Source organism: Ascaphus truei, chromosome 4 (assembly GCF_040206685.1).
Source record: "Ascaphus truei isolate aAscTru1 chromosome 4, aAscTru1.hap1, whole genome shotgun sequence".
Lineage (NCBI taxonomy): Eukaryota > Metazoa > Chordata > Amphibia > Anura > Ascaphidae > Ascaphus > Ascaphus truei.
The window spans coordinates 148,911,171-148,930,763 of NC_134486.1; the positions used below are offsets into that span (position 1 = coordinate 148,911,171).

Sequence of the window (19,593 nt, forward strand, 5' to 3'; positions counted from 1 at the left end):
TTGGGACTGGTTTAATAAAGTCAAAAACAGACAATTGCATCACTATTGGCCTTAAAACTCCCATTCAAGTTAATGGATGTTTTCGGTGAATACAGTGGAGTAGGCCAATTCGGACTTCATACAATCATTTCCTTTCAATCTGCGAAACAGGTATCACTATCAGTTTGATATTATTCATCTGCTCTAACAGTGTAAGAATTCTATAATAATGTCATTACCAACCTTGCTTCTGGAATGTCTTGCACCTCTTTGATGGATCGTTGGACCATTTAGAAATAAATATATTTTAACCTAAGCTAAAATAAATAAATGAATACGTATCACATTGGCAGGAAATAATATATCCAAGCCAAAGACACTTTCTTTTCTAGGTGATTTTTACAAATTACATTTGAATACTTTCAACAAGGCTAAAAAAAACTGCCTGCAGTTATACATCAAAATATTGGTACACTCATTTTTAATTAGCAACAATTGGAGAAAATGTTGTACCTTTAATTAAAATACAGTTTCATCTCTTTAAAATAGAGATGTACAGCAAAAAAATTGAATTTCAAAGAGGTGAAATTATAGTTCTTAAAAGGTGTTTCCAGCCTGAAGCATAATATCTTCCATTGTCATCAATTTCTAAGTTGTTTTGAAGGTCTGAGATGAAGGTTATATCTATTATATTTCCATTTAAAAGAAAGTTGTAATGGAATCAAATGTAACTTTGGTTCAGTAAAAAAAAAAATATATATATATATATATATATATAATAGAAAAGAAAACTATACAATTTCACAATTTTTTCAAAGATAGGACTTTTGTTAAGGATTGAAATTGCAAAAAAAATTTGCAAATTTGGCCTACAAGGTGTCCATCTCTACTCTTTAATAATAATCATTATATATTATAAGCACTACAAATAAGTGGTTCTTTTTGGTAAGAGCAGTGAAAATTCTGAACTTATTATCTATGAAGTCTGTGGGGATATGTCAAATACTGTAATACTGTGTGTATGTGTGTACTTTGTAGTGTACTTTATTTACAAACTAACTGCATGCAATATGATATGTTATCTGCAAATAAAGAGAAAAAGGTGTATTATCAATTTAGAGGGGACAGTGTCCATTGCGGCAAGTCAATGCTTTTGCTGCATGTAACGAAACTATATTTGTGTAGGAATTTGTTTGGTTGGTTCAGTCCTACCTTGTGTTACAGTGCATACAATTACAATGTTATGAAATGTAAAATGGTTTTAGCAGTGGGCATATGGGGGAAAAAGTGTAATACAACATCTGCACCATATGGTCACCATGATCCCTCTGGACATATAAAGCACAACAGTCCATTCCTGTGTCATGTAAAAAGTTTACCACATGAGTTACTGTCGAGGACGGTTACATATACAACTGAAATAGCTCTAGTGTACATATTACATTTTAGAAAGTGTTAGCCTGCATTTACTGTATGGGTAATATACTTCCTATTCCTCCAACGTTTGCTTGGGGTTACTAAAATTTCACCACATCTTAATTTTCAGTGATTTTTCTACTTTCAATATGCTTTCACAAGCCCAACCAATATATTGTATCAATATACAGACATTAAATGGGCATAAAAAACAAAGCAAGTCTAAATCCATACATATTCTTCCAAAGTTATACCAATTCTACTTGCCAAAATCTAACCCAATAGTGACCCCCTCTTCAAGTCACTGTGCTAGCTACAGTTCCCCATAATATCAATTATTTTTGTTCAAGGTGGAACACACAATGCTCTTTTTAGATTTTATTGACTGCCTATTTATTGTAGTCCATCTGATGGAAATCTGGTATAATACGTTTGCAAAAAAATAAAAAAGCCAACATTGATGGTAATTTTAAATTAATAACTCCATGTATCTTTAATTTGTTTAAATCTTGTTATGCCTCTTCCAAAATCTGTACATGTGAACCTGTCTGATCCATTATGTATCATTATGTTTCACTTATACATCGCTATGTTCATGTCTCGGCTGAAAACGTACCTTCCCATCTGCCTTATTCCGCTCTCCTAACTCCCCAAGCTACTCATTTGTCATTTTCCTTCTTTAACTCATCTATAACTTTTGCACTCCCTTTCACTGACAGAAGATCTAACAATGCATTGTGGCATAATAAATTGCCCCCTCTGGCACAATATTCTTTATTATAAAGTACACTGTCAGTGCTGCATATGAATGTCAGTAATAAATACTAACCACAAGTTGCTCCCATCACTATGACGGTGGCGCAAGAAACAGGTTTGTATTAAATAGTGATTGGTTTTTAAACACCTCAACATAAGCACTTATAAAAAAAAATCCCTAATGAATGAAAACTGAAATATGTTTGCTTTTTAGGCAAGAGTCAGAAGACCTCTCTCATGTCTCCTGAGTCGTCTTCCAACCATGACAGAAATCAACTTACTGACTACCCAATTCTGCCTTTGACCATGTTAAAAAATGCCATCAAGCAAGGAGAGAATGAGAAAGTTAGCAAGCTCCATGTCTCAGCTGGCTGTGTAAAGCCAATCAACATGACAGGATCCAAAAAGAACCGGAGAAGTTTGCCAGTTGCAGTGTGTAGGAGCTGTGAGTTGGATGGAACCCAGTCTATGAAAATCTGGCCAAGATCTCACTCAATGGGCAATCTTCAAGGGGAAACCAATGATATGCAGGAGGTTAGCAAAGAGTTAGGACTCTTTGCACAGGAGGAAGAAAAAGAAGCAGTTAGTAGCCTTATAGTGAAGGAATCTGGAGATGAGCGTAACAGGATAACTTGTAATGTGGAAACCCGCATAATGTTAGAGTGTAATGACCTATCTATTGCTCCTGTACGCAGCACAAGGGGATCTAATTTAAAAAGCAATGAGAAGGTGAGTTTGATCCTTGGCACTGTTGACAGTCCACCAGTATCTTTGGACAATGTGTCCATATGTCCTACAGAGACAAGAGTACAGGCAAAGAACCCTTCACAGCCTCCACCAGTCCCAGCCAAAAAAAGCAGAGAACGTTTTGCTAATGGACATTATTACCCCTTTCTCAGTGGCAGTGCTTCAAATGCAGAAGAATCTTGTCTTCCAGTTACAAAAATTGGCCCAGTGAGCCCTAGTGACTGCTCTTTGCTTCCTGCTCCTGCACAGGAGTCCAATTCCTCAACTGCTACACGACCACATTGGTTGCCCAACCTACGAGAGACTCCAAGCATTCCACAACATGCAGTAAAACTGGGACCTGTATCAGCAAGAAAGATCTTTTGTGCCAGAGGGATGGATCAGGAAGTATTGGTAGAAAACAAGTTACAGGCTGAAGGGATTGATCTTACAGAAGAACCGTATTCAGATAAGGTAAAAGGACCTCACGCATTTAGGCAGTCTACTATTTTAAAGGGACTATCCCACATAGCGAGCAATAATATTTTTGTTTTTAAAACAACTTATGAATGTCATTTATTTTCATAAAAGATCCTACTGGACAACATTAGAAAGCTTCTTTCATGGAGATTTAAATTGAAACTTCCTCTATGGGAACGCAGGATCTAACCTGGAAAAAACAGCCCTTTGAGCATGACATAGTCACTACTTCATGGGGCCCCAGGAGTGCAAGTCCCCATAATGTAGTGACTATGTCCTGGGCCATTCAAAGGGTTGACCTATTAAAAATGCCACTGCCATTAGTTCACTTTGGTCAACAAAAGACAGAAAAGCCCAATGCTACATCCCTTTTTTGATGTAGCATTTGGCTTTTCTGTCTTTTGTTGTATACATTTGGCCACATTCAGCAGTACTCCTTTTATCTATATATATATATATATATATATATATATATATATATATATTTTTTTTTTTAGTTTAACCTATTGTTTCAATTTATTTTTAGTTGGAGGTTACCATATCAACTTCATACCATACCTACAAATTAAATTGTGATCATTTAGTCTTGGTTTTGTTCTTGTTTTCTATTTGTTGGTCTGTTATGATATGAAGAATAACTGGCCTGAATCATTATTATGTGGTTAAAGTTGACAGGCATCCAACCTCGATGGAGGTTATTCACTAAAGTTTGACAATGTCGATCGGGCATTACCGCAAGCAAACTCCCATTGATTTAAATAGAATTTTCTGTGTGGTAAGGCATAATCGGCACTATAACATGTTATTGAATAATCCCCAATAAGTCTGAATGGCATCAGGAACTGATATCTTAAGAGTGTAATTATAGAATGTAAAAATGCAGTTTCTGACCATAAAAAAAATGATAAACACTTGCATGGTATTAAAAATGGAATGCCATCGGCCACTGGAGTAAGTTTGACCCAGTGGCCATATTGTGTTTACTGGACAAGTATTCTTCTTTCTTGATACAAAAGGCTGATGTCTCAGCAACCAGGGATTTCCCTAAGGTCAGAGACTGGAGATCAGCTCCAGGAGAAGCTCGGTTTAGGTAATTTAGGCAGCAGAACCCCCCTGTCTCCTCCCTCTTTTTCTTACAGATTGGGAAGCAGGGTCACCTTTACTGGTAAGTATCTCGTCAAGCAGGGGTTCCTTTTGCTTTCCATTCTGGTAAGAAAAATGTGGAGGGAGTGGGAGGAAAGAGTGGTGTTATTGCTGTTTTAATTACCTAAACCGAGCTTTTCCTGGAACTGTTCTGCTGCCATACTGGTAAAAATTAGAAAAAAATCCCTGTCTAATAAAATGAGCAGCACGGATTATATGAGTGGCTGCATTTTCATTAAACTGGCAAGTTGCTGAACTGTGTGATCTCTTATCTCTCCATGGCAGCATGGTCGCTGTGGGATCCCTGAAGCTTTAGTTAAACGCTACGCTGAAGACTTAGGCCAGCCGGAAAAAGATGTAGCAGCCAACATGGACCAGATTCGGGTTAGACAACTGAGGAAGTTGCATCGTATGGCTGTAAGTTACTTTTTGCTCAATTTCTTGTCATATACCTCTGAAACCATCCAAAACATTAAGACCCATGGGAATCAAGGGTTTAGAGCGCTACTAATGTCTTGCTTGCTTTCGCTGTAAGTGTTATTACTGATTCATACTACTTCTTTAGAGTCGTGAGAACCAGAGAGGCATTGCATATAAGAAGCCATTGACTGGAATGTTTCTGAAAGTGCAAAAAGGCATGTTCAGTATAATTTGATAGTCAAAAACTTTGTACTACAGTGTGTTTGAGTCTGGGTTCTAGGACTCTGGCTAAATTAAATGGTTCTTTTTCCATATTCCATTCTAGAGATATAACCCTTTTCACTTAAAACTTTACTTTTGTTTTGTTTTGTGATAAGTTATGTTAAAACAGGTGCAAAGCTTCAAAAAGTAAAAATATATAATAAAAAATATTTTTAATAAATGATCCATTCAAGCAACTTTCTGTTATTTTTGCAGCACGTGTTAATTAGTCTAGTAGCATCTATTCACTCCTAACACTCCATCAGGGTTGACACACAGCTTCTGCTAACTCCCTAATGCAAATGCTAGGGATTCTAGTTCTCAGAATTCTCAGTGTATTGTATTGTATGTCTTTATTTATATAGCGCCATTAATGTACATAGCGCTTCACAGTAGTAATACATGTGGTAATCAAATAAATAACAGATAATATAAATAACAGATCACGGGAATAAGTGCTTTAGACGTAAAAGTAACATTAAGGAAGAGGAGTCCCTGCCCCGAGGAGCTTACAGTCTAATTGGTAGGTAGGGAGGACGTACAGAGACAGTAGGAGGGAGTTCTGGTAAGTGCGTCTGCAGGGGGGCAAGCTTTATGTATCATGTGTTCAGAATATCCACAGTGCTATTCATATGCTTCTTTAAGCAAGTGTGTCTTAAAGGCGGATAGAGAGGGTGCTAGTCGGGTACTGAGGGGAAGGGCATTCCAGAGGTGTGGGGCAGTCAGTGAAAAGGGTTTAAGGCGGGAGATGGCTTTAGATACAAAGGGGGTAGAAAGAAGACATCCTTGAGAAGAACGCAAAAGTCTGGATGGTGCATAACGAGAAATTAGGGCTGAAATGTAAGGAGGGGCAGAAGAGTGTGAAGCTTTAAAAGTGAGGAGAAGAATGGAGTGTGAGATGTGGGATTTGATTGGAAGCCAGGAGAGGGATTTCATGAGGGGAGATGCTGAGACAGATCTAGGAAAGAGTAGAGTGATTCTGGCAGCAGCGTTTAGGATAGATTGTAGGGGAAACAGGTGAGAGGCAGGAAGGCCGGACAGCAGGAGGTTACAATAATCAAGACGGGAGAGAATGAGGGCCTTGAGTCAGAGTTTTAGCAGTCGAGCAACAGAGGAAAGGGCGTATCTTTGTTATATTGCGGAGGAAAAAGCGACAAGTTTTAGAAATGTTTTGAATGTGAGGGGCGAATGTGAGAGAGGAGTCGAGTGTGACCCCTAGGCAGCGTGCTTGGGCTACTGGGTGAATGATCGTAGTTACAACAGTAATGTGGAGGAGGTAGTAGGGCCAGGTTTGGGAGGAAGTATGAGGAGCTCTGTTTTAGCCATGTTGAGTTTAAGACGGCGGAGGGCCATCCAGGATGATATAGCAGAGAGACATTCAGAAACTTTGGTTTGTACAGCAGGTGTAAGGTCGGGTGTTGAAAAGTATATTTGTGTGTCATCAGCATAGAGGTGATAATTAAACCCAAAAGATGTTATTAGGTAACCTAGAGAGAGTGTGTACAGAGAAAAGAGAAGAGGTCCCAGGACAGAGCCCTGGGGTACCCCCACAGAGAGATCAATAGAGGAGGAGGAGGTGTTAGCAGAAGAGACACTGAAAGTACGATGGGAGAGGTAGGATGTGATCCAGGACAGAGCTTTGTTCCGAATACCAAGAGTATGGAGAATATGAAGGAGAAGAGGGTGGTCTACAGTGTTAAATGCTGCAGAGAGGTCGAGTAATATGAGCAGAGTGTAATGACCTCTGTCTTTGGCAGCATGGAGGTCGTCAGTTATTTTAGTGAGGGCTGTTTCTGTGGAGTGAGCAGTTCGGAAGCCAGATTGTAGAGGGTCTAGGAGAGAATAGGTGTTGAGAAAATGGAGCAAGCGAGAGAATACAAGACGTTCAAGGAGTTTAGAGGCAAAAGGCAGGAGGGAGACAGGTCGATAGTTAGAAAGACAGGTAGGGTCAAGCTTGTTGTTTTTGAGTAATGGTATGACTGTTGCATGTTTGAAGGAGGATGGAAAGGTTCCAGAGCAGAGGGAGGAGTTAAAAATGTGTGTGAGTGTAGGGAGTATAGTAGGACCAAGAGGTTTTATGAGATGGGAGGGAATGGAGTCAAGAGGGCAAGTGGTAGAGGGAGAAGAGGCGATCAACAGCGACACATCCTCCTCTGAGACAGTGGAAAAAGAGTCAAGGAAGGCAGGAGGAGAGTTAGGAAGAGGTGTAGGATGGGAGGAAGAAACAGAGGGGATGTTCTGCCGTATGGATTCCACCTTTTCCTTAAAATAGTCAGCAAAGTCCTGAGCGGAGATGGAGGAAGGAGAGGCAGCTGAGGGTGGTTTGAGTAGAGTATCAAAGACAGAGAACAGTCGGCGTGGGTTAGACTTGTGCATGTTGATTAGTGAAGAAAAGTAGGCTTGTTTAGCTTGCGAGAGGGCAGAGTTGAAACAGGATAGCATAAATTTGTAGTGAAGGAAGTCTGCGAGAGTATGAGATTTCCTCCAGAGGCATTCAGAGGAACGAGTGGAGGAACGCAGCATGCGCGTGTGGGAATTTAGCCAGGGTCTAGGGTTGAAGGCCGAGGGCGGCAGAGAGAAAGCGGGGCATGTAGATCAAAAGAGGAGGACAAGGCAGAGTTGTAGTTCCTGACCAGGTTGTCAGGGTCTGTAGCAGAGCTGAGGGAGGAGCGTAAAGTGGACTCAAAGTCAGGTAAATGAATAGAGCGCAGGTTTCTGCAGAACCGGGGGGTAGATGGAGGTGGAGAAGGGGAGAAGCGAGATAGAGAGAATGAGATGAGGTGATGGTCAGAGAGGGGAAATGGAGAAATCAGAGAGAGAGAAGTTTTTAGTGAAAACCAGGTCTAATCCTTGTGGGTGCTGGCTTCAGTCCACTGTTGAAGGCCAAAAGAAGAGGTTAGAGAGAAAAAGCGGGAAGCCCAAGGGAGAAAGGGGTCATCAATGTGGCAATGGAAGTCCCCAAGGAGAAGAACAGAGGAGTCTGAGGAGAGAAAGAAAGAGAGCCAGGATTCAAAGTGAGAGAGAAAGGCAGAAGGGGGATTAGGAGAGGTAGTTGGGCGAAAGATGACCGCCACATGGACAGGGAGAGGAGAGAAGATCTGGACAGTGTGAGCTTCAAAGGAGGGAAAAGCAAGAGATGGAGGAATAGGAAGGGTTTGGTAACGGCAGAGAGAGGAGAGCAGGAGCCCCACGCCTCCACCCCTGCCATCAATGCGCTGAGAGTGGGAGAAGGAAAGGCCACCATAGGAGAGGGCAGCTTCCAGAGCAGTGTCAGACTGAGTGAGCCAGGTCTCAGTTATAGCAAATAGGAGCAGAGAGTGAGAGAGAAAAAAGTAATGTACAGAGAGGAACTTGTTAGAAAGGGAGCAAGCATTCCAAAGGGCACAGGAGAAAGGGAGATAGGAGGGAGGGTGGCAGGGGATGGGTATGAGGTTGGAGGGGTTGACACCAGAAGGAGTAGAGGTTGCAATTGGCAGGCGAGGACGAGCGCATGTAGGAATAAGGCAGGGACCAGGATTGGGAGAGATATCCTCAGAAGCAAGGAGGAGAAGCATAGATAGAAAGAGTATATATGAGGGTGATTTGTAGGGGTGTTTTTTAGTGCAGGGGATATAGCTGTGTGGTGTCAGAGGATGCATGTAAGAAAGGAGTTCATGTGAACAGAGAAGTGTTGAAGGAAGGAGAGATAGAGATATATGAATAGAGTTAGAGACATACTGAGGCTGGTAAAAGGAAGTGCATAATTTGAGAAGAAGTGAAGTCACAGCAAATATAAATGGTAAAAGCAGCATCACAGCAGTAATGATGCAGTCTGGTATAGATGATATCCTCCTTTCCAGCGTAGTTCAAATGCAGTAATCAGGGCCAGATGGGATTGTCCACTTCCTCACTTCTTCACAACTTCCTTTTAAACTTGAGTTGTTCAGTAGTCCTGCCACTTATAATGGGCCACTTGGACATGGGCTGCAGGCAGACTAGCTGTTCTGACTGGGTTTATATTGGCCTAAAAAGTCACCTGACAGTTTGGTTCTGTCTGCTTAATTAGCACATCTGAGGCACATTCAAACAGATGGTTTTCTACACAGGGTGTTCCCTGCCTAGGTGTCAAAGCTTAATTAAATTAATAGTTGAAGCAGACAGGATTCAGATATGGGATATTACCTAAGATTGTTTCAGTGTTTATATTGTTGTGAAATCAGTGGCTTATGTTTATCAAAGTTAATAATGAGACCAATCAGTCATTTATTTCTGTGAATTTGGTGTTTAACTGTAAACTTTTGGTGAGTTTTCATACTTTGTTGTACCTTTGTCTCATTGCTCTGTGGGTGCTATAGTAGGTTCTCAACAGGGAACGGGTGCTTGATTTCCTGTTTTCATCAGAACTGTAAAATGATTGGTGGTAGTATTTTTCCAGCCGTTTTCGGTTAAAAAAAAAATCCCTACCTGTAAAGTAGCAATCTGCTCTTTTTTTAAATTTTGGTTCCTTTAAAAAGTGTTGGTTTCACGCTATAAAACTCTGTTTTTAATACCCTAATGCATTATTTCATTACTGAACCCTGAAACGCAATTATCAAGGAATGAATAAAAATTACTGCTGGGATTGCAAAAGAAAATTCTAAGCCACAATGAAAAAAAATCTATGTATGTACAGTATATGTAAAACAGTGTATTTTACCTTGATTAATTAACGCCTATGCTTGGGGGAACAAGGTGGGAGTATGATATGAGGTTAACTAGAAAGGTGTTTTTGATGGGATTATTTAACCAGTTTTACCAATCATAGCTCATAACTTTTCCTAAAAGGGCACTTTGGAATGATTGAGAAACAGTTGGGAACATAGTGTATTCATTTCCCCTTGGCTCAGGTACCAGTTGGAGGTGCTATTGAAGTCACATCAATAGACTGGTTGAACGGTAGTAAGGACATCTGCACATTGGCAGTACTGGCCCTGCTGATTTAGGAGTTATATCCCAAACTAATAAGTAATAGACTTACGTTTCTCAATCCCTCACTGCCAGAGATTGATGCAATACAGGAATAGGGATATATATATATATATATATATATATATATATATATATATATATATATATATATATATTGGTGCTAAGCATAAGAATACAAAGTGTGTAAGTGTGGTTATTAAGCTAATGTGAATGTACTTATGTGACCCATATAATGTACAAAATAAAACAATATATACAATAGAAATACCAAATAAGTACAATAGAATGAAATAAAATAGTGTCACAACCAAATGAATAAGTATAACACAGGAGTACTGAGAATCATGGAGATAAAGTCAATAATTGTTATTAGTCCAGGTCCAGGAGAGAGGATGTGGGAGATATTGTATTCCATATCTTTTGGTACCAACAACAGAGACAGAACTGGAGTCTATGGCTGCTTTCAATGGGAAACCAATCTGGATAACCAACTGTGAACACAAAAAAGAAAGTGTACACTCCAAACTAGAATGATGAATTAAAAGTGGAAAATCCACAAACTAATTAATAAAAATAATAATAAAAATGATCCATTAACTCATGGGATAAAAACTCCAAAAGTAAGAATAAAAGACCAAGTTCTCCATTTGACAGTGAATTAAGAGTCAGATATCTATCTATCTATCTACCTATCTATCTACGTTCTCTCTATATGTGTATATGTATACAGTAATGCCTTTTCTACTGGCTCATACCTTATGAAAAAAGGAATATCCAGGGTTGCTGAAATTTTTCATTAACCTTGATGGCCATTTTGAATTTTTGGAGAAAAAAAAAGTAAATTTCAAATGTAAGTTTTTTTTTTTTTGTAGACAATTGTGCAGGACTAGTCTTGTAAAGAGCATCTATTGTGTTCCCTATCACAGTGGGAAGTTTGTGTAATGTTTATTATTTCTTCTACCCTTAGATTCCAAGTGGGGGACTTACTGAAATCTGCAGAAAACCCATTTCCCCTGGACACATTTCATCTGTCACAGATTGGCTTGTTTCTATCGGACTCCCTATGTATGCCCACCCGCTGGCGGAAGCAGGATTCACTACACTGAGTAAAGTGCCTACCCTTTCACAGACTCACTTGCAAGGAGCTGGGATAAAAGAGGAGAAGCACATAAGCAAGCTCTTAGCTGGAGCAAGACTCATTAGTTCAGACGCTGTTTAAAGCTGGAGGACAAGTGCACATTGAGACCTGCTTCCACTTTGAAATCTTACCATCTGTGGGCAAAAAGCAAAGAGCACATGGATTATCTTATCTTATATCTTAAACAGACATGAAACTTCATTCTGAGGAGACTTAAAGAGGAAACATTATCTATAGCAGACTTCCAATTGACTTGGTAGACTCGAAGGATTGTACATACCAAGGTTCAATTCAGTCAGTGTTGTGCAGTTATAAGAGCTACAGTATAAGGCTGTCGAAAAAAAAACAAGTGCTTTGCAGTAAATGTGCTGTGCAGTCATTCCTACAGTATGGGGTCATAGAACATTTAGTTAGGCCAAAGTATTAAAATGGATGTAGACTGAACATTTTTGACATAACTAATACAATTGGCATTTGTGCTATTTCACATTATAGAGAATTAAGTAATTTTTATGCCTGCTCCATAGTAACCAACTTATTTTGCCTTAAAATATATTTTCTAGCAAAGTTATCGCACTAGTGTTTAATTACTGATTAACCATTGTCAAAGCTTATGATCCGTTTCTAGGCAGCTGTAACAAGTAAAGTATCTATGTATAATGTGTTTTCTGATTGGAAGGTCCACTTAAACTGGACAGCTGGGCAAGGCTTTAAAGGTGGCACATGACATTACACATTATCCCAAAGTAACATATCCCCTTCTGCCTGTACAGCAGTTGCTGCCATTGCCAAGAATTATGTTCAATCAGCAATGCATGTTTTAGCCATAATATTGCTTTATAAATGAACCAGAAGCGATGCTTCACCTTTATGACTCTGCTCAACATGTGTTGAAGCCATCTTCCCAGTGTAGAAGAGTAAAGCATGGGGAAGACCGCTGCATAGCATATTGACTGGGGCCTACAGTACGCCATCTATTACCTATGACTTCCAATAAAGTCTCAACCCTCACCCCTGTGTAAGCTGCATCCTCACTTCTGTTGTTCTCACCTCACTGCAATGATGAGCTGTAGGAAGTGTTACCAGATAGTAACACAAGCAAAGTTATAGATGAGAATGGCAACTTCTACAACATATATCTGCATGATATAGCAGCAAAAGGAATATAGCCCATATTTACTAAACAAGGCTATACAATAAGACACATTCCAGCGCGGGAAGAGACCATACAGCTCAGTGAAGTGAGTTGATTTTAATGTTTTCTTTCTGGTACCGAAATTAGTTCTTTAGAATAGCAATGCTAAGTAAATTGGGTTTTATGTATTTTAGTAAGCCATAGTCTATTAAAATTTAGTGTTACTCCCTTTATGACTAAACTTGCCATGCTACTTTAAGCCTAAACTCTCATTTGTTAAATCATATTTCCACTAGTGAATTAAACTTTGCAGAGGTCATGCTGCCATACAGATTTGTATATTTCTTTTTATTTCACTATTTGTATAATAGTATTCTCTATACTTGGTAAAGCAAATACAAAAAAAAATCATCTCTAGGATGTGTAGACATTTGAGACACAATATAAAGAAAGTAATTTATACCTCAATTTGTCAAACATCCAAATGGTCCCCCTTTTTTGGGGGGTACAGTTTGGCACACTAGATATTCACATTCCTTAAATCTACAACAACATTATTTAACAGTCATTAGAGGTGCAGTATCAATTGCCCTGCTCTGATCAACTTTTCTTACCTTATTGAAAAACTTGCCCTTTAAAGCTGCAGTTCAGTCAATATCCTGCATGTTTGGTTTTTTTAATAAATCAGTTCTGTAGTAAGAAAAAATACTTTTAGCATTTTCTGTTTTTAAAAAAACAACTTTGAAAGACCAATTTTCTTGTATTCTATTTTAACAGCCATTTGCTAAGGCACTGCCCCTTCATGTCCTGTCACAAGCTCTGGCACACCCCTTTGTCAGCCCTGCCCTCCCTCTAGCACTTGTCAGTTCAGGATTGCTCATGAATATTCATGAGCTTCCACTGCCAGTCAAGCAGATTATAAACAAATGCCAGCTTTTAATATGTCACCAAATTTCGACCTATCAATACATGGAAAACGAATTGAGCTGCAGCTATACAGTTCTTTAGGTAATTAGAGATTGCACACATGAAACTATTGAAGTAAAAAAATAAATGTAAAAAAAATTTAAAAAAAAGACTGAACTGCAGCTTTAAAATGTAATCATTCTAAAAAAATTTTTTTGAAAAGAGGAGATTAAATTCATTCCCATATGATACTTTTTGGAAACCAATGCGGCAATGTCATATCATTAACACTGGAATGGTCTACATGTCTCATGAAATGTGTTGTAGGCCTTTGCTGTGTTGAAGTTACTTTTACATTTTTCAGAACACAACCCCCATTTGTTTTGCAGCTGATCATTCCGGAGTCTGATCCAGCCTAGAACTGGTGATTTTACATGTCTGAAATATGCATTCAATTGGCAGGAGTAACCTAACATTTTGTACATAAGGAATGAAAGCAATAACATTTTAAAAGCACCCATCTGGTAATTGATATACATCGGTATATTGACATATAGTTATTGGATTTCCTCTTTCGCATTTAATTTTTACAGATAAGTTAAGAACAATTATGGGCACATTCATATATTTCAGGCAAGTCTTTTTAACCTGCCTGACCCCATATTCACACAGCATACAGTGCTTTTATGGCAGCTAGGGATTCTGGGTAATGACATACAAATGAGCACTCACAGTGGGTCACTTTTTGCTTCTTATCCACTTTAAGATTGATCCCGTAAAGCTTCTGCCTGCAGTATTACACAGATTTTTAAGCAAAATTAAAGGCAGAGAAGAGGCCAACGCACCTACTGCAGACAACTGTTTCAATTTTTTTGAGTCATTAGTGTGTCTGGTTGCTGCCGTGTTTTGTGAAGCTGGTTGTGGCTACATACCAGGTATACTAATAAGTTATGGCGAGTAAAAAAGTGACAATAACCTACAGACTTGATTTCTTTGCTATTTCGCAGGTTAATGGTCACATGCATCAAGTGATGCAGACACTGTCTGCTGTAATGGGAGACATGGGTTCAAAGCCCATCGCTAACTCCCTTTGACTTTGGGCGAATCATTTTAACTTCCTGTGCTTCAAATGCAACATATACAGAGGTCTGGGCAGTTGTAGTGAAAAATTAGCATTAAGAAAAGCATTTGCCTCCCTTACAATCAGTGTAACAAGACATTTAGCATTTAATTGACCCCTCTGTTAGAAACGTGCAATTTATGTCATTAGTAGTCGGTAAGCTCTGGACAATACAAGATGTATCAAATTCTCTGTCTTTGCCCAACATTGTCTTCACCCCTGTAATCTATTTTACGTATGGTTAAAAAAAAAAAGGCTGTTTTTGTTAGCAGATGAACACCCAATACTCCTTTAAAAATAAGCTCTAAAAGAAAAAAGACAATTTTTAAATATTAGAAATATACCATTATCTCACCTTCGACCTGATATTAGTTGTAATTTACAATCCTTATATATATATATATATATATGTATATTTATATATTTATATATATATATATATAGCAACTGTAAATATTCCTGTATGTTCGTTTGCATGTCTTAGACAGGTCTTATATATATATATACATGCATACACACATATATATACACACATATATATATACACACACACACACACACACACACACACACACACACACACTCACTCACTCACTCACACACACGATACTGTATGGTAAACCTACTTTGAAAATTGCAGAGCCAGTACAACCAGCCTCACACTGATGAGACCCAAAAGGTCGAAACAGCTGTCTGTGAGTGGTTTCACTGGCTTTGCATCTAATCCCATGCTATGCTTAAAAGATGTGTGAACAGTGAGCATTAGTTTATAAGGGTTCCACGTAAAAATGGATTTCAGGCAAAAGGTGACACTGTGTGCTCATTTACATGTTATTTCCCAGAATCCCTTGCCACAGTGGAAGCACTGTGTGCTAGGTGATAATGTTGAAAGGCAGGGTTCCAACGAGAGCCTTTCTCAAGAGCTCGCTCTAGATAGAGCCTAAACGTGTGTGTGTGTGTGTGTGTGTGTGTGTGTGTGTGTGTGTGTGTGTGTGTGTGTGTGTACATACATACATACATACAAATTAGTCCATTAGAAATTAATATAAAGAAGGTTAGGCTCATTTTGTAGCAGAACTTGAGTATAAGTCAGTGCACCTACCAATTACTCCAGTATTACCAAACTGACACCATGGAAATTTAAATTAAAGTGATAGTGCTGATCAGGCACTAATGCACAGAAACTCCAAATAACACCTCCTTAACTTCCTTTCATCTGCTAATACTGAAATCATTTGTACATACTCATTATTATTAAACTCTTAGCTACCATGAATTATTATTTTAGAAAAACATATACATTCTTTAATGTGCAGTTCATTTCAGTTTTGAACTATTTACAGAGTTTTATTCCAAATGTATAATTGTATACATAATATAGCATATTGAACATATTTTACGTATTAATCAGGAAGATATCCTTGATCTTCAAACGACCAGTTGACTGTGTAATATTATAGCATTGTGGAGTTCTCCCAAATTTAAAATGGAACTGATCTATTTGATCTAATGGTCAAATCTTTTATGACTTGAAGGCAACACTTGTAGTGTCATCAATTATATATCATGATCATTCAATAAACAGTGGCACCTACAGTATATAGCCTGCAGTAGAACAACTAACACGGTTTGGTGAACAGACCATACAATCTACATTTTCAAGGTCAATACAACTAAGCCTAAAAAAATACCTCAGAAATCTGCATTACTGTTGAATAGTCCCTTTCTGAATATCATGAATAATTAATTTAATTGGCTAATACTATAGTAATAACTTTGTGTCTTCATACATGACCTTTAGCGGGAGTGTTTACAGTCATTATATTTCTCAATGCATGTTTTTGAGTCCGTAATGGTAAAGCACATTGAGACCTTATTTTGATGTAAACTTTGAGTCTTTGTAATATTATGACACTCTTTTACTATATAACATGAAAGTTCCCAGTTTTTACGTATGGGAGAATCATACCCATGGCAATGTGAATATAGTTCAGTGCTGTATGATCTTGCTGGAGATTTATTGGAACCTGTACAGCAAAGTAGGACTCTTTGCATTTTGCTCTTCAACATCCTTACAACTCAAAGGGAATATAACCCTTGCTTTAGAAACCTGTTGCAGAGCATTTCACCAAGTCATTGCTATACACTATTTGTATAATAAAATCTTGAGTCCAAATAGTGACCCTTTTGGAAGAAAAATAACCTTAAAACAAGTTATGTAACAACTAAAGATGTTGCACTTTCTGTATATGAAATCCATATTTAAATAACTTATTTTTCTCCATTCGCTATTCTGAAATTGTAAGTAGCTGTAACATACAGGTTATCGCCATGTCATTGCAGTTTGCTTCAGCCCAAGAAAGCGGTGTATTGTAAAAATTTGAATGTGTAAAGACTATTGTACTCATCTAGTAAAACTATGCTTGACAAACAAAAGATTTTTTTTTCTTCCTGTGAATCAAAATATGTCTATAATAATGTCATTCTGTTCATAAGAAAAAAAAGTGAATAAATTTTCTTTGTCTTCTGTGTTTTTTTAATCTTGTATTATTATTATTATCGTTTGTTTGTAAAGCGCCAGCATATTCCATAGTGTGGTACTTACATAAACAGCGTTACATACAAATATGCACAAACATGAGGTAATGAGGGCCCTGCTCATGAGAGCTTTATTAATAGCAAAGAAATGTGGTACTGTACATTTATCACCTTTTACATTTATCTTATTTATTTTACATACTACGGTTTTGGCTTGATCTGCCACGAGACTTAAATAAATGTTTCCCCCGTATAGTAGAAATGTGATGATCAATGGGGTTACACCATCCAGTGTCAATTAACAATGATTTGTAACAGCTGGTGAGATTCCACAGATAAATCAGCATTAAACATGTGTTGCCAACCTACAGCCAAGTTCATTAGCAAACCTGCTTGAATTACTTGTGACATTAACTTTATCAGCCCTGTGATGCGTGGCTAAACAGATGCACTTTAATTTCCAACCTCTTCACTAGAGACATGGAAATCACTAACTGAAATTAATTTGAATGCGCTAACGGGGATGAACTGTGCTAGAAAGAAGTGTGCAACTGACTCCTGAAAAAAATAGACGTCCTACTAGATGCATTTGTTGTCTTCGGTAAGTACACACAACCCCTGTAAGCTCAGAACCCAAACCCATCACACCGTATATATTTGTGTCAAAAGGAGTGATACTGGGATTGTGACCTCATGTAATATAGCAAAAAGCCCCAGTGCTACATCCAATATGAGAGTTAATACTGTTAAATACCATGCGAGGAACAGTTGCAGGGGAGGAGGGGACATGTGTTGGTAATTTTTTACATTAAAGCTAGTCTTGCCAGCAATAGAAGTGTGTGAAACTATCTGTGCAAACAACTGATGTGCTTGGGGCTCGAAACAGATCTTCATATGAGTTTGAGTGAGCTTGGCAGCACTATATTATTGAGCTTGGTACTGTGTTTGATATGATTTATGCCTGCCTTCTCTGAGTAAGACAGGTCTAGCTGATTTGTAGCTCCAAGAAGCATTAAACCAGCAAGCAGAAGGGTAAGAATTTGCTACACTATGTGGTTTTTAAAAAAAATTAAGAATGCAAAAAAAAAAAAAGGCAGATGCTGATATAAGTTATGCTCAGAAAACCTATTATTCAATATGAAGAAAAAAGAACAATGTTCTGTGGATCGGTGCTACCAATATATGGTTAGAAAGTCTCAGAAAAAATATTATAACATGTTAGAGTGCAGTTACCCTCTGTATACCATGCTGTCTTTTTCATTAAATTGGTTTTAAATTCAGTTCCAGTATTGTAGCCCTCTTTTGCTGCTTTTTTGCTGTGCTCCGTTTTTCCTTTTTCCATTGGATTTCCTGCCTATTATTCAATATATCAGTACTAGAAACGATCACCTTGTGTGTGTGTGTATGTGTATATATATATATATATATATATATATATATATATATATATATATATATAGCCATGTCTCCTCTGGCTGTCAGCAACCCCCTCCCCTGGTGCGCGATCGCGGGTACCGCCGAGCCCCAAGGCGGCCCCGCGAGCCAATCGCGCGGGAGAGGGCGGTCAGGTCCCGGCTCGGGGGTTGCCGGGGATGCGTGCGCGTTACAGGGCACCGGGCGCTCTCGGATCCGGGTTGTAAGGGCGCCGCCATTGCGCTTCAAGTTGCGCATGCGCAGTAGGTCCCCGGCGGCCCGACAGACTCGCGCATGCGCAGGGCTAGCCGGGAAGGCAGGGACAGAGCAGGAGAGCTTGAGGCGGCCATTAGGCGTTCGCGCATGCGCGGGAGAAGCGCGCACGCGGCCCCAGTGGTATAGCAGCCCCCTAGGAACTACAATTCCCAGGAGGCATAGGGAGACAGGCACCAGGTGCCTGATAGTGGCCAATAGGGCTGGAGGAAGCTCAGCCCGGGAAAAGAGATACATTTCCCGGGCTTTGCATGAGTCAGTTGGAGCAGCGGAGCTGAAGGGGAAGGAAGGATGCAGGGAGTGAGTGCAGCTCCTGCATCCAGATAGGTACCCACACTCCAGGTAGGCCCCAACTCCCCACCAGGTTAGTGGGTAATTTATAAGGGACGGCCCTAGATAGGGAGGTCACCCTTAGTGTGTGTAAGGTGCAGGTTTGGCAGTGCCACAGCGGGTAGTGCTGTGCGCACTGGCAAATAGGCATAGAGTGCGTGCAGTGGATTATTGCTGCGGGTATCCAGGTGGCTGTGTATGATTGCCAGCTGTGTGTGTGTCGTTGCATGTGCTGGGCGCAGTGTGTGCAGCGTGTGTGAATGTCTGCAGGCGGACGGTGAGAGCTGTGTGTCTGCTGCAGGCTGTTAGGGACTTGGGTAGCTAGGGGAGTGGGGCAGGTTATTACTCCGCAGGCCCTAGGAGATTTCCCCAAGCCACCCCAGGTTACAGTTCATCAGGGACAGGCCCCAGGTTAGGGTTCCTGTCACTTTAAGGTTAGTTAGGGATAGATAGGGATAGCGGCGGTGGCTGTTCCCGTGATTCGGTTGCTGTTACCGTGAGACGGTTGTGTTCCCGTGAAGCGGTGGGACCCTCGTTGGGGTTCCTGGAGAAGTACCTGGATAGGATCAGATGGATGCATTGCACGTCTGACCCTTTGAGAAGACTGTTGCG

The 19,593-nt window shown here is 39.4% G+C and overlaps 1 protein-coding gene across 11 annotated transcripts in view; it reads left to right on the top strand.

The window, feature by feature from the left end:
• SASH1 (SAM and SH3 domain containing 1) overlaps positions 1 to 15,429 on the top strand; it is a 628,602-nt gene extending 613,173 nt beyond the window's left edge. For all 11 annotated transcript variants that reach the window (XM_075596663.1, XM_075596666.1, XM_075596661.1 and 8 more), the window contains 3 exons: positions 2,366 to 3,351; positions 4,786 to 4,917; positions 11,096 to 15,429. In XM_075596663.1, the coding sequence (XP_075452778.1) occupies positions 2,366 to 3,351; positions 4,786 to 4,917; positions 11,096 to 11,347 (1,370 nt within the window). In that variant the 3' untranslated portion in view covers positions 11,348 to 15,429. The remainder of the gene's footprint in view (positions 1 to 2,365; positions 3,352 to 4,785; positions 4,918 to 11,095) is intronic.
• The last annotated feature ends 4,164 nt before the right edge of the window (positions 15,430 to 19,593 follow it).